This window comes from Mobula hypostoma, chromosome 3, assembly GCF_963921235.1.
Source record: "Mobula hypostoma chromosome 3, sMobHyp1.1, whole genome shotgun sequence".
In the NCBI taxonomy this organism is placed as follows: Eukaryota; Metazoa; Chordata; class Chondrichthyes; order Myliobatiformes; family Myliobatidae; genus Mobula; species Mobula hypostoma.
The window spans coordinates 193,239,132-193,254,450 of NC_086099.1; the positions used below are offsets into that span (position 1 = coordinate 193,239,132).

The 15,319-nt window shown below is 40.6% G+C and overlaps 1 protein-coding gene across 6 annotated transcripts in view; it reads right to left on the reverse strand.

Moving 5' to 3' along the window:
- Positions 1–15,319, reverse strand: part of znf438 (zinc finger protein 438) — a 269,715-nt gene that overhangs the window by 27,110 nt on the left and 227,286 nt on the right. For all 6 annotated transcript variants that reach the window (XR_010017441.1, XM_063044329.1, XM_063044331.1 and 3 more), the window contains one exon: positions 9,501–11,592. Coding sequence is in view for 5 of the 6 variants with exons in the window: in XM_063044329.1 (XP_062900399.1) it covers positions 9,501–11,592 (2,092 nt within the window). In the remaining variant the exon portion in view is untranslated. The remainder of the gene's footprint in view (positions 1–9,500; positions 11,593–15,319) is intronic.

Genomic DNA, 15,319 nt, shown 5'->3' on the forward strand with positions numbered 1-15,319 from the left:
TCAGGCAGCAGCTATGGAGAGAAATAAAGAGTCGATGCTTCGGGGCAAATCCCTTCATCAGGACTGGAAAGGAAGGAGTGAAGAAGCCAGAATATGAAGATGGGGGGAGGTGAAGCAGTACAAGCTGGCAAGTGATAGGTAAAGTAAGGTGGGTGGGTGAGAACGTGTGAGAGGGGGCTAGGAAGTGCGAAGCTGGGAGGTGATAGGTGGAAGATGTAAAGGGCAGAAGGAGGAGGAATCAGATAGGCGAGTGGATCATGGAAGAAAGGGAAGGAGGTGGGGCACCGGAGGCAGGTGACAGGCAGGTGAGAGGAGAAGGGGCAAGGGGGTAGCCATAGAGGAGAATGGAAAAAGAGAGAAGAGAGGGGGAGGGCAGAAATCGATGTTCATGCTGTCAGATTGGAGGCTACCCAGACTGAACGAGGTGTAGCTCCTCTGACCTGAAAGTGACCTCAACATGGTAGTAGAGGAGACCATGTTTCCTTGACTTAAAATGAATACATTTTTCAACTCTCTGCAGAGCCAAGATTACACATGCCTAAACCTCTTTGGGCCAAACAATGCCGTTTTAATCACTGACAAAATAAAAATACTTCACACTTCTTCTTTCTTCATTGATCAGTTTCTCGACAATGCTGAAATACATGAAATGGAGGTACAATTGAATACGTACCATTCTGTCATGGATGATCTCCAATAGCAAGCAACTGGAGTTAAAAAAGCATAGATGGATCTAGTCATTAGTGTGACTATATTATGCTGACAAGCAGAAAAAGTTTGCCAAAACTTTACAATTCTCCTCATATTAACAGAATACATTATTCACCTCAAGTCACAAGGTATTTCCTTCAAATTATAAAAATGCGAGGTTTAGTTTGGCACTGATGCTCCTAATATCTTTCTTTAATATAATCACTGGGCTTCACTGGCTGAGTCAGAATTTAAATGCCCATTCCTGGTTAAGAAGGTGGTGGTAAGATGCTTTCTTGAACTGCTGCAGATACTTCTTAATGAAGCAGGCAGACTTTAGGTGCCTCTCTTTGAAGAACTACAAATCAAAATGAATTCTTGGATGAAACTAACATTAGGAGTACAAATAAGGCTAAAAATCCTACTTGTTTTAACTGGTCAGATGAACATTTAGGACATAATATGTTCAGTCAATGGAAAAGTTTTATAATTTAGGATGTAAGTGCATGGTAAAAAATAAATATGGTTTTCTTTCCATTTACTTTCTCCAGAAAGTAAATTACGTTACCAGTTTTTGTCAACTGAAATTGAGGGTGTTTAAAGCAGACATTTGCTCCCATGAAGATGTAAGGAACAGTCAATTATAGGGCCAATAAATATCATTACCCAGTGAATATATCTAGAAAACATTCAGTCAAGTAAAAATGACACCAGACTTGGTTGTGATTCTCCTAAGACGGAATAGCTGTCAGCAATCAACATCTTACCCATCAAAAATAAACACATTAGACAGATTGTGAGGACTGTTGAGAGAATGATCAGGGTCTGTCTCCCCCACCTCCCTGTCCAGGACATATAGCAGCGCCCTCAGCATTTTCAAGGACAGCCATCCCATAATCTCTTTTAGACTTCCTTCTGTCAAGCTATTACAGTCGAAGACAAGGACTGAGAGGACGGGTAACAGCTTCTCCCAGCCCCCCATGCTATGAGACATCTGAACACCCTGCTACCACCCAGTACACATTACTTATGACAGAGATCGTAGCATTATATAGTTGTATATTTAACTATATGATAATATTATTTTAGATGCCGTATGGGATACTTGTACTGTGTTTTGCACCTTGCTCCCAGATGAACATTGTTTCGTTTAGCTGTATACATGTATACATTTGACTAACAATAAACTTGAATTTGAAGTTGAATTTACACAAGATTTAGGGTATTGTTGGCAAAACCAGTAAACTTACACTCAAGGGTTTTCTCCTTTTATGACCCAATGTGGGACCCCCAGTAACGGCAAATACAAAGCAGGGAAACTTGCAAAACATGCAGTTAGTGATAACCTGAGTTTTTTGTGTAGAAGCTGCCACATCAAAAAGTTTCATAAGGATAACCTATATGATTGTCATTAAAACTACACTCCTGAATTTGAAGCATGAGTGTCTTACTTAAGACCAAACATGTTCTTTGAAATGGTACCAAAAGGTCAGAGTTGGATTTTAGTGGTTATATTCTGTTCACACATTTAGTAACCACAAATGAACAACTATTTGAAGCCAATTTTAAACAAAGGACATTCATATAAAGGGCCCGGCTCAACTTACCAATCAAATAGCACCATCCGTTCACACATTTTATTCAAAGATATACTTTTATTTTCAAGATCCCTTTATGATGAATCTTACATGAACAGAGTTGTTTCTTTTATCCATTTGCTTACTCTGTTGGCTTGGTGTCTCATCTTATCTCACTGCCTCTGCTGGCAAATGTCTTCTTCAGCTACTAATTCTCCAGATTCTAAAAGTAGGGAAAGGACTGGCAGGTTGCAGATTCTCTGGGCTTGAACTAGTCATATAAAGTCAGAGAATCACAGCACAGAAACAGGCCCTCAAGCCCATCTAGTCCACACTGAATTGTTATTCTGCCTGGTCCCATCGAACTGCATCTGGACCATAGCCCACCATACCCTCCCCACCCATGTACATATCTAAACATCTCTTAAATGTTGATATTGAACCTGCATCCATCACTTCCTCTGGCAGCTCATTCCACACTCGCACCACTGAGTGAAGAATAAAGTCCTATCCTATTAAACCTTTCTCTACAAGTCACATCGGCAAGTCGTGAAACTATAAAACTATAAAACTCTGGTTAGGCCACACTTGGAGTTCTGTGTCCAGTTCTGGTCACCTCACTATAGGAAGGATGTGGAAGCATTGGAAAGGGTACAGAGAAGATTTACCAGGATGCTGCCCGGTTTAGAAAGTATGCATTATGATCAGAGATTAAGGGAGCTAGGGTTTTACTCTTTGGAGAGGAGGAGGATGAGAGGAGACATGATAGAGGTGTACAAGATAATAAGAGGAATAGATAGAGTGGATAGCCAGCGCCTCTTCCCCAGGGCACCACTGCTCAATACAAGAGGACATGGCCTTAGGGTAAGGGGTGGGAAGTTCAAGGGGGTATCAGAGGAAGGTTTTTTACTCAGAGAGTGGTTGATGCGTGGAATGCACTGCCTGAGTCAGTGGTGGAGGCAGATACGCTAGCGAAGTTTAAGAGACTACTAGACAGGTATATGGAGGAATCTAAGGTGGGGGCTTATATGGGAGGCAGGATTTGAGGGTCGGCACAACATTGTGGGCCGAAGGGCCTGTACTGTGCTGTACTATTCTATGTTCTATGTTCTAAGTCCCAGCAATATCCTTGTAAATTTTCTCTGTCCTCTTTCAATCTTATTGATATCTTTCCTGTAGGTAGACGAGTAGAACTAGATGCAATATCCAGATTTGGTCCCACCAACATCTTATACAACATCAACAAAAATCCCAATTCCTGAACTCAATTGTTTGATATATGAAGGCTAAAATGTTAAAAGATGCTTTACCGACTGTGAAGCCACTTTCAAGGAACTACAGATCTATACTTCCAGATCACTCTGCTCTACTACACTCCTCAGTGCCCTACTGTTCACTGTGCAAATCCTACCCAGCTTTGACCTCAAAGTGCAACACCTTACATTTGCCTGTATTAAATTTCATCTAACATTTTTCAACCCTTTTTTCCAGCTGGTCAAGATCGTGCTGCAAGCTTTGATAACCTTCATCACTGTCTACTACACCCCCAAACTTGCTATCATCCACAAATTTGCTGAAACAGTTTAATATATTATCATCCAGATTGTTAATACAGACAATTATCAAATCCAATTTACAACGTCATCCTGAAAGCCAAGTGACTAAAATTTCTTGACCAGCCTCATATGCAGGAGTTTGTCAAACGCCTTGCTGAAGTCCATGTAGAAAAGAGCCACTGCTTGTCTTTCATCAACTTTCCTGGTAACCTCCTCAAATTAAGTGTGTTAAAAATCACACTTAAAAGACTGCTTTTTCCCCCCCTTGTGGGCTTTCAGCATTCATCTCTTCATATGACAACCCCTTTTCTGTCCAGTGCCCAATATACTCAGAAATGAAATAAGTCTAAAGAGCAGTAAGTAATCAGATAATCAATTGTGACATCATTTTCTTAAACGGATAAAATAAAGTTAAAAGTCAGTATTTCTCAAATTTTCTATTTATGAGATCAAAGAGCACACCCAGTGATCAAGATGATTCACCTTCAAATTTTCTTTCCAGCTCAGTTGGGAAATATTCTGTCTCCGCTGAGACTTCAGAAATAGCTTGGGTGAGCTTAAGAACTTCTACTGCAGGCAACCTGCATCTCAAACCCACATCCTGTTTCAACACTAAGACATTACATTAATTACCTTACTGGACAAACAATAACATCCCAATTTTCAAAACCTGCAACTCATTTTTATCAGTGATATTATCTATGCTGAAGAGATACGGGAGGATAAGCTAATTTAAGCAGGGTCTTTTTGGTGAATAAAAGTATGCATTTAACACCCACGTGTGCACTTTCCAGTGAATAACTTTCACCGCTGCTTGAGTCAAAACTAGGCAATTCATTAGAATTTCAACCTATGACTCTTTACATCTATGTGATTCAATGCCACACCATTTGGAGTAGTCATCTGCCACAGCACCTATCATTCAAAATTCAGAAGTCATAATTTTTACAATATGTAACAGAATCCATACATATGTGGAATTGCAGCTCATAACACACAAGGCCAGTATAGACTTTCAATCCAAACTTGCCAGACTGGCAAATTTTCCAGAGTACTGGATGTTATTCCTGTTAATGCACCAAAACACTTCTAGTTCACACTTTTCAGAAAACACGCCTCAAAACTGCAGTAACAAAAATTATACATTATAGCTTTTTTTTTAAGTTCTGCTAAAATTACCAGACAGAATTTTTATAGCAGTACAGTACAATCTCTGAAGCTCAAAGAAAAACTCAACCAGCACAATTCAGAGACAGAGTCATAGAAAACTTCAGCACAGAAACAGGCCCTTTAGCCCATCCAGTCTGTACAAAACCAATTTAAACTGCTTTGTGGGAGAAGCCAGAGAGTGTTGGTAAAAGATTGACTGGAGGCCTATGACCAGTGGTGAGCCACAGTGCTGGGTCCTTTGTTGTTTGTCATCTATATCAAAGATCTGGAAGATAAAGTGGTTAACTGGATCAGCAAATTTGCAGATGACACCAAGATTGGGGGTGTAGTGGACAGTAAGAAAGGCTATCATGGCTTGCAGAGGGATCTGCATCAGCTGGAAAAATGGTAGATGGAATTTAATGCAGACAAGTGTGAGGTTTTGTTCTTCAGTGGGACCAACCAGAGTAGATCTTACACAGTGAGTGGCAGGCCACTGAGCAGTGTGGTAGAACAAAGGGATCTGAGAACACAGGAGATTAATTCATTGTAAGTGGAGTCACAGGGAGATAGGGCAGTAAAGAAAGCTTCTGGCACATTGTTCTTCATAAGTCAATGTATTGAGTACTGGAGATGGGATATTATGTTGAAGTTGTGTAAGACGTTGGTGAGGCCTAATTTAGAGTATTGTGTGCAGATTTGGTCACCTACCCACAGGAAGGATATAAACAAGATTGAAAAGAGTACAGAGAAAAATTTACGAGGATGTTTTCGGGTAGGGGAACCTAAGTTATAAGATTAAATAGGTTATGACTGTATTCCTTAAAACGTAGAAGATTGAGAGGAGATTTGAAAGAGGTATAAAATTATGAGGGGTATAGATAGGGTAAATACAAGCAAGCTTTTTCTACAGAGGTTGGGTGGGACTACAACCAGAGGTCATGGGTTAAGGGTGAAAGGTGAGAAGTTTAAGGGGAACATGAGCAGAAGCTTCTTCACTCAGCGGGTCGTGAGAGTATGGAATGAACTGCCTGCACAAGTGGTGCATGTGAGCTCAATTTTAACTTTTAAGAGAAGTTTGGATAGGTACATGGATAGTAGGGATAAGGAGGGCTATGGTCCCGGTGCAAGTTGATGGGAGTAGGCAGTTTAATTGGTTTTGGCATTGACTAGATAGGCCAAAGGGACTGTTTCTGTGCTATACTTCTCAATGACTATGTCCCAGACCCTGCCAACTGGGAAACAATGTACCTTCCAGGAATCTTTTGATGGCTTTGGGCCTACACTTGCTGGAGCTCAGATTAAGGGGGAAAGAGGTGGAGATCACACTGAAACCTATCGAATACTGAAAGGTCTAGCTAAAGTGGATATAGAGATGATATTTCCAGTAGTGGGGGAGTCTAGGACCAGATGGCACAACCTCATTATAGAGGGACAACCCCTTAGAACAGACATGAGGAGGAATTTCTTTCATCAGAGGTAGAGATTCTGTGGAATTCTTTGCCACAGAAAATTGTAGAGGCCAAGTCTTTGGGAATATTTAAAAGTTTTTGATTAGTAAAGGTATCAAAGGTTATGGGGAGAAAGCAAGAGAAGAGTTGAGAGGGATAATAAATCAGCCATGTTGGACTGGTGAAAAACTTGACAATACGCCCTTATGTCATAACATTGTCTCTAAGATGGTGAGGGGACATTTCTTTTTGCATTTTCTACATTGTGATGCTTGATTTAATGAATGCCTTGTACAATGTCTGGGAAAATTGGGTAAGTGTTTAACGTAATGAAAAAGAAAGGACTGTGGGGAGAGACTGAGGCAGTGGAAATAGTTTTGAATTGTTTTTAGTGTGATTAATCTGTTTCTGCATGGTGGTTGTCCCTCGTGTCTGATGATGACAGGAACCCTGTGCGGGTGAGTTTTTAAAGTGGAAAAACTGTTGCACTGGGGCAGTTTCACTCTCTCAACCTCAGAAGTCATCCAGGTCGTGTGGTACGAACCAGCCTCACAAACTGGGGTCTATGTTCGTTGCAGTGGATGACTTCTGTGCTTTGTCATGCCCTTGGCTCTCCACGGAGCGTTGCAGTACTGCCTTCCTGGCTGTTGGATTGCACTGTAGACCACATCCGCCCGGTCCACCAAAACTGACTTTGCATGTTAGGTCAGGTATATCCCTATCTCACTGGGGTATGAAGCCGCTAGCAACCCTCACCTTGTTAGTCACACCTGTCAAAGCGGTGTACCAGAGTGTGGCTACTATTGCATGCAAACAGCCACTTGGAGCCACAACTGAGAGCCAAGTGTCTGGTGAAGACCAGAGGTGAGTGAGCTGCCCCAGAATGGACATGACAGGCCCCCTCAATAGAGATGCTTCCCTTCCCTGGATAACCCACACATCCCAATGCCTCCTTGGGGACTGTGACAAGCAAAAAGTGCCGACTGCCTCCACTCACTTCTTTTAAACGCTCTCTCCCTGTACACAATCTGATGCCTCCTCAGAAACTATGGCACACAAAATGCTTGCTTCTATTAAACTCACTTTGCCTCAACACAATCTGATCTCCCCTCTGGAACTGTGGTATACAAACCTTACTCAGTCATATCGACATTTAAACGATTCTACATAATCATTGTTGAATGAAGCTCAACATTAAATAGTTCTGCAACAGTGAACTACTCTAGTGATCTTTGGTAGAATGTATTTTTTTATCTTAAAAACAGTGCACCTCAGTAAAGAATAGAAATCACCTGTGGCCCTCTCCGGAATCATTTAATTGAATAAGATTTTGCACTTCACAGTTCCACATATTGACTGGGACTACTGTATTGCAAAAGGGATGGATGAGAAAGGGTTTGCCAAATGTGTTCAGGAGATGTGTGGGATTGAGTTCAAGGTCTTACAGCTATACAAGACCTTGGTCAGACCCCACATGGAGTACTGTGTTCAGTTCTGGTGACCTCATTACAGGAAGGATGTGGATACTATAGAAGGAGTGCAAAGGAGATTTACAGGGATGTTGCCTGGATTGGAGAGCTGCCTTATGAGAATAGGTTGAGTGAACCTGGTCTTTTCTCCTTGGAGTGACGGAGGATGAGGGGCGACCTGATCAAGGAGTTTAAGATGATGAGGGGCATTGATCGTGTGGATAGTCAGAGGCTTTTTTCCCCCAGGGCTGAAATAGCTAACACAAGGGGGCAAAGTTTTAAGATGCTTGGAAGTAGGTACAGAGGGGATGTCAGGGGTAAGTTTTGCACAAAGAGAGTGGTGGGTGTGTGGAATGCACTGCTGGTGACAGTGGTGGAAGCGGATATAATAGGGTCTTTTAAGAGACTCTTAGATAGGTACATGGAGCGTAGAAAAATAGAGGGCTATGCAGTAGGGTAATTTGAGGCAGTCTCTAGAGTAGGTTACATGGTTGGTACAACATTGTGGACCGAAGAGCCTGTAACGTGCTGTAGATTTCTGTGTTCTATGAAAGTTTCCTTAGACTGCCACCAGAGGGTCATGGGCTACGGTGAAAGGTGAAATGTTTAAAGAGATCATGAGAGGTAACTTCCTTCACTCTGAGGGGAAGGCAAGGCAAGTTTATTTGTATAGCACCTTTCAAACACAAGGCAGTTCAAAGTGTTTTCCATAAAACAAGATATAAAAATCAAACATCAAATTTCAGACAATATAAAGAGAATAAGACTGCACATAAAAATAAAGAAATTAAAGTTACAGTGCTGGAGATTCTAATTAAAAGCTGCAGTGAAAAGAAAAATTTTAAACCTCAATTTAAAGGAGCTTAAAGTTGGGCAGGCTTCAGATCATCTGATAGGTTATTCCAGATATGTGGAGCATAATAACTAAAAGCTGCTTCACCTTGTTTAGTTTTGGCCCTGTGGACTGTAAGCAGATCCACCCCAGACAACCTGAGAGCTCGGAAGGTTCATAATGCAGCAAGAGCTCAGAGATATATTTTGGCCCCAGATCATTCAGTGCCTTATAAACCAGTAGTAATATTTTAAATTCAATTCTCTGATGGACAGGAAGCCAGTGTAGTGATCTGAGAACTGAAGTGATGTGCTCTACTTTCTTGATCTTAGTGAGGACTCTAGCAGCAGTGTTCTGAATGAGCTGCAGATGTCTGAGGATTAATTGTTTTTTACAGAGACCTATGAAAACGCCATTATAGTAGTCAAGCCTACTAAAAATAAATGTATAGACGAGTTTTTCTAGATCTTACTGAGACGCAAGACCTTAAACTCTCGCTATATTTTTCAGGGTAGTGACCGTGTGGAACGAGCGGCCAGTGCAAAAGGTAGATGTGGGGTCGATTTCAATACTCAAGAGAAATTTGGATTGCTACATGGATGGGAGGAGTATTGAGGGCTATGGTCCAGTTGCCTGTCGTTGGGACTAGTCAGATTAATGGTTCTGCACTAACTAGATGTGCCAAAAGGCCTGTTTCTGTGCTGTAGTGTTCTATGTCCTATGATTGCAATACTGTCACAGAAACACACTTTACCATCAGTCGACTTCTACATTACCTGTCTGATGGAGGCAAACAACACATGGTTTCCATCTGCTCTGACTTTCCACTTCGGTGGTTCTTATTTTGCATAAACAAATTGTTGGAAGGCTCATCACTGATTAAGACCTTGTGGATCTCCTTCAGGTGAAAAAAATAAACTCCAATATTTCCAAAAAGCTTTGCACAAAACTCGCAGCACATGAGCTTTTTCCGTCGTACTTCACCGTGACATCGTTTCATATGAGTGCTCAGGCTGCCTGAGTGACTGTAGGCCTTGTGGCAAATTCTACAGCAATAAGGCCTGGTTTTGGAGTGAATATTCAAATGATCTTGAAGATGATGTTTAAACTGAAATGTTCGATTACAAACATTGCATTTATATGCTTGTTCATTCAAGTGCTCAGGTAGATTTCTGCAGTAGATAGACGTGTTGGCGGCTTGCACAAAATTACCAATCTTACTTATTGTTGTACTGCTTGGTGCTGCCCCTGATTTTAAACTGTCATGGTTCTGCACTGCAACAATTCCTCCTGAGAATGCCAGCGGGGCTACAGCTTGCATAGCAGCCACAGGTTTTGGCATGATGTTACAAAACTTTTTCAACACAGCTGCTGTTTTGTCTGAGTTTTTATTTGTCATTGTTTTTATATTTTCTTCTTTAACTTTGTAAGTGCCACATTCCTGAAAAGAAACACATTTTGTCTTCTCCTTATCTTCCTGCACTTTGCTCAGATCACAGGTCTGAAACCTTTTTGTTTTACATACGGCCACATTGTCTGTGACTTTTCTTTTCCTTGCTAATCTGTGCTTGAGTATATTGCTGCTTGGCCTCTTTAATCTATTTATAATCACCTTTTTTGAAGTATGTGGACTAACTCTTTCTGCCGGTATAAATGTCAGCTGACTACGTGGTTTCTGAGGCCCCACCCCGTGAAAATCAGAAACCACACAAATATTTTTAGGCACATTAGTAGACTGATCATTTCCTGCATTTGCTGAGTGAACTCTAGACATGAATTGAGGAGATGGTGCCACAGGAGCTTGATTTTGTTTGGGATTAAGAAAGATGGTGCGTTTTACTTGTGAGTAGGGTAAAATGGGAACTTTGCCTTTTGGAGCAGGAGAAGGTGCAATAAACTGAACAGAATTTCCAAACTGCATCATTGGCAAAGAACCAACAGATTGATTTTGCTTTGAGATAACAGGGGATTGTTGGTCTGATTGGACAACAGACCAAGATGAAAGGCTACATGCTGCTTTCAACAAATCTGGCTTTGATTTAAAAGAATCTTTAAATATCGCAGTGTTCAGCATGGATCTGTTCATGCTGGTTGAAACAGTAAGGGATACTGTTTGGTTGATTTCACTGCTTTTCAGATTGTCAGCTTTGGAGGTGGATGAGTGTCCAACATCAGCATCTCGGGGTAATATGGCAGAAACTGTACTATCAGCTGCTGCAATAGCTGTTTTCTCACTCTCAGTCAACAATCCTGTTTTAAGTGCTTCAACACTTGGATTAATTTGTGAATGCCCAGGTACTGGAGTTGGTTGCACCTGTACTGATGTCACTTTTGATAGACAATGAAGATTACTGGGCTTTACCACTGCTAGTTTTGAGGCTCGGCATTGCTTTGTGGCTGGTTTGGTCCAGAGGGACTGATACCGTGGTATTGGTAACTTCTCAGTAGCGGCAGCCTGAGGTGCTGTCTTTCCAAATACTACCGAAGACCCGCATCCTTTAGAAACTTGTGGCTGACCGGTGCAGGTTACAGTTGTCTTGTCAACTTTTAAAGAAGCTTGTGAGGGAGCTGCAGCAACTTGTGACAACGCAACCAGTGAGTATGTTCCTTCTTTACCCACAATGGGCATCAGCGCATAGCTCCGAGCAGGCATGATAATGGGCTTTGGTGGACATTTATTGGACTGAATATCGGATGAGGTGTTGGATCCAGAAGAAATTCCACTGATGGTAGCAGATGGAGGGAGAATAGAAGAAGCAGGTGCCATTACTGGTGAGAGACTAACTTTTGGAGCAATGGTTCTGAAATGACCCTTGGCCTGCAAAGTCCTCTTCTGCCCAGCCATACCCGATGAAGATCCTTGTGCATCTGTGGAAAGATGAATGTCACAATGAGCTATTTTGATTTACGAGACTAATACTGGTCATTCCTTTAAGCTTCTTCACGTAATGATAGAAAGATTACTGCATGGAAGGAGTAATGCAATGCAAGAGAAATGCATATTTTTTAAGCTTTATTCTCAAGCATTCATGTTCCTGTGATTAAAAATTAGAAATTAACCTGATGCACAAGTCAAATTTAGCCATTATGAAATAATCACAGCAACATCACAAGAGCAATCATCAAACCAAAGAATCTATGGAGCTGACGGTCAAATTATTCAAACGCTCCTGGGAATGCAATTGTCAGATGCACGGAAAAGGTACTTAATTCACACTCAACATCTCTTCAAGGAAGAAAGGTTCCTTAATTTATTTTTGAAAATTAAAGACAAAATTTATTTTTTTTATTTTATATATAAAATGATAAACAAAAGTACTAGGGATTAAAGGCAGCACTTATTCTACATGCAAAGATCTTCAAACATCAGCAGTTGAATAGCAGCCTCAACATGACTGCTGGGAGCTACACACTGATGGCTGGTACTAGTAACTTGTAGCCCTGCTCTGGTTGCTGCAGCTCCTTCCCCAGCACATCTAAAAGTTAACAAAACCAGCATAACCCATTTTAGTTGAGGAAACAGTTGGTCAAGAAACTTGGAAAAGCATCTTCTTCCTTAGTTCAACATTCTTTATCTGAACCACCAAAATAAAAAATAGACATTAATATAAAGATTCATGCTCATGGCTTCACATTAAGCAATGGACCAAGAACCCAGCCGACAATTCTGACAGATACTTACTGATCTTACTTGCATTCTCCCATCCATACAAATCTCACTCCCCAACATTTTTCGTAAAAATCACCCAGGTGCTTTCAAATCAACATTTGCTCAAGGCAGGAAAATCCTTCCTAAAACTTGTATCCTCACTACAAACATTTTTGACCAATTGGTTTGAATCATATCTAGCTTCTGTGTCCCCACAAGGAGGTAAGCTGTTAGAAATGGGATGTGTTACATCAGGTTGCTCAAAACAAATGATGTGAAAAAGTAGAAAAGAAAATGAGAATTGAGGCATTTAGATTATGATAAATGTGTTGCCATTGAAGCATTTGTCCAGCTTTGTTGGGTTTCCGCTTTAAATAATTTGTTTGTAACTACTTTCTAGTTGAAGTTAAAGATAAAATTCATTGTCTATGGTATATCGCAGCACGTGATGACGTCACCTCCAGTTTCGCCGCGTCTTGTGGGTAACTTCTGGTTTGGAGAAAGAGAAAAGGTGGGGTCCCAGGCGTGCAGCATAAACGTGAAAAGCTCCGTTTCTACCCACAAAGAAACATTATAGAAGCAACGCTGTAAGTCCATATGACAGTAGACATGTTGAAGTAAAAATATTAACACGGATTCTGTTAAGGAAGCAGCGGTTGGAGCGGTGCGCGTGGCGGCTTTTCAATTTCAAACGCGGGGTCGGCTCAAGCCTGGCGGCGGCTTGACACGACCCCCTCCCTACTCTGGGCAGCTGTAGACTCTAAAAGAAAAGAGCGCCCGTGTTCTCAAGAATGAAACAGACACTGTATATGTTTGTTTTTTTTATCAAACGTTTTCACCATACGAGGTTAATGTGGAAGAGTGAATAGTAAGTGGTTAACCTTACTACGACTGGAGTCGCAGAAAGAAGTGTAGAGCTTTGAGACCCGTCCTGACGAAGGGTCTCGGCCTGAAACGTCGACTGCACCTCTTGCTAGAGGTGCTGCCTGGCCTGCTGCATTCACCAGCAACTTTTATGTGTGTTGCTAACCTTACTACGACTCTGTCTTCATTGGCTCCGGTTTAACTTGGTGTTTAGTTAAGAGTTTCAACACACTGCACGAGGACACTACAATAAAAGTTATCTCTATTGAAAAAATATTTGGATTTTTTCAACAGGCAATTTTGAAGAAGGCAATTTTCCATCTCATCAGCTTGTCCCAACAGCAATCCCTAATCCTTTCAACATTTGTTCACTTTCAACTAGTAAACAAAAAGCAAGTAAGAGTCAAAGAACTTGTCCTGCTTGAATTTAAGAAAAGATCTCAAATAGGCCTACAGAACTATAGACCAGCCATCTTTACTTAGCTCAATGGTAATATAATCTCCTCAGAAGGCAAAAGCACAAGAACTTTTAGCAACTAAAAATATATGAATACTTAAAATAATGTCAAGTGCAATGTCTATTGTATCTATATGTACAGCTTGATGACAATAAACTTAAACTTCATTTATGAAATAGTAAACAAAGTATCGTGGAATCCGATTAACTGGGTCACATCGGGACCAGTACATTTTCGCCCAATTAAATAGCTTCCCCAATTAGCCGAACTTTGATGGACATAGTTAAAATGGTATAAAAAAAAGACAAACCACCATTTAACTGAGTAACAAATTATGTATTTAAATTATATACAGGTGTAACACCCCTCATCCAAAATTCCAAAATCTGAAAACCTCCGATATCCGAAATTTTTTTGAGCGCTGACATGACATCACAAGTGGAAAATTCCACAACGTGCTGGGAAGGTTTCCAGATGATGTGTGGGTCTCTGTGCATCACAGACAGTTCTTAGAACTGATTTCACATATGTAATGAACAGAAGTTGATGAAAAATAAAAAAACTCCATGAAGCATATAATGAAGATCTCGATGTGTATTGAAAGAGTGGAGACATCAACGTCAAAGTGAACATATGCCAGTTAACAATATGCTGATCATGAAACAAGTAAAGATCTATCATGATGAATTGAAAATTGAAGGTAACTGTGAATATTCAACAGCTTGGTTGCTGAAATTTAAGATAAGGCAGGGTGTTAAATTTTTTTAAATTTGTGTTGATAAAGCGTCTGCTGATCACGAAGCAGCAGAGAAATTTTCTGATGAGCTTGCAAAGATTGTCACTGATGAAAATCTAACACACTGAATGGCTGCATCAGTTCATATGTGTGATGAACAAGTACAAGACAGACTGCTTAACAGTAGCACTTAAATTTAGAGTCAGCAATGATGGCGATGCCAAACAGCCACCGACAGACCACCTAGACGGTTGAAGTAGTGATAGTTTACGTTTCTGATGGTTCAACATGCACATTATTGACTCATGCAAAAAAATTATTCAAATATTATATAAAATCTTCAGGATATATGTATAAGCTGTATATGTAACGTAAATGGATTTTGTGTTTCGACTTGAGTCCATTCCTAAGGTATCTCATTATATAGATGCTAATATTCCAAAATCCAAAATCCCCAAGCACTTCAAATAAGGGGTGCTCAACCAGTACAGAACAAATTGGAACATTACTACTACAGTACTATAAAACTGTGTATTCGCTCCTAATAGTTATCAATAAAAGAATTCATTGAGTGTAAGCTGCTACGTCCTTTCAATTGATCATGGACTGCCTTCATACAATCCTTTCAATGACTGCATCCTCCAAATCTTCATTTTCAGAATCAGAATCAGGTTTATTATCACCGGCATGTGTTGTTAAATTTTAATTGTAACATTCAAGATGATTGTCGATACCTTCATTTTCTTTGTAGTTCCTGACTTGTTAAAATAGTGAAACAGTTTCATTTTCACTCCCAGCCACCTCTGGCATCTCCAAGTCTGAATACTTGAAACCGCTGTGAGCAAAACAGTTCTGAATTGTCTTGCTGTTTATTTTGCACGAACAATC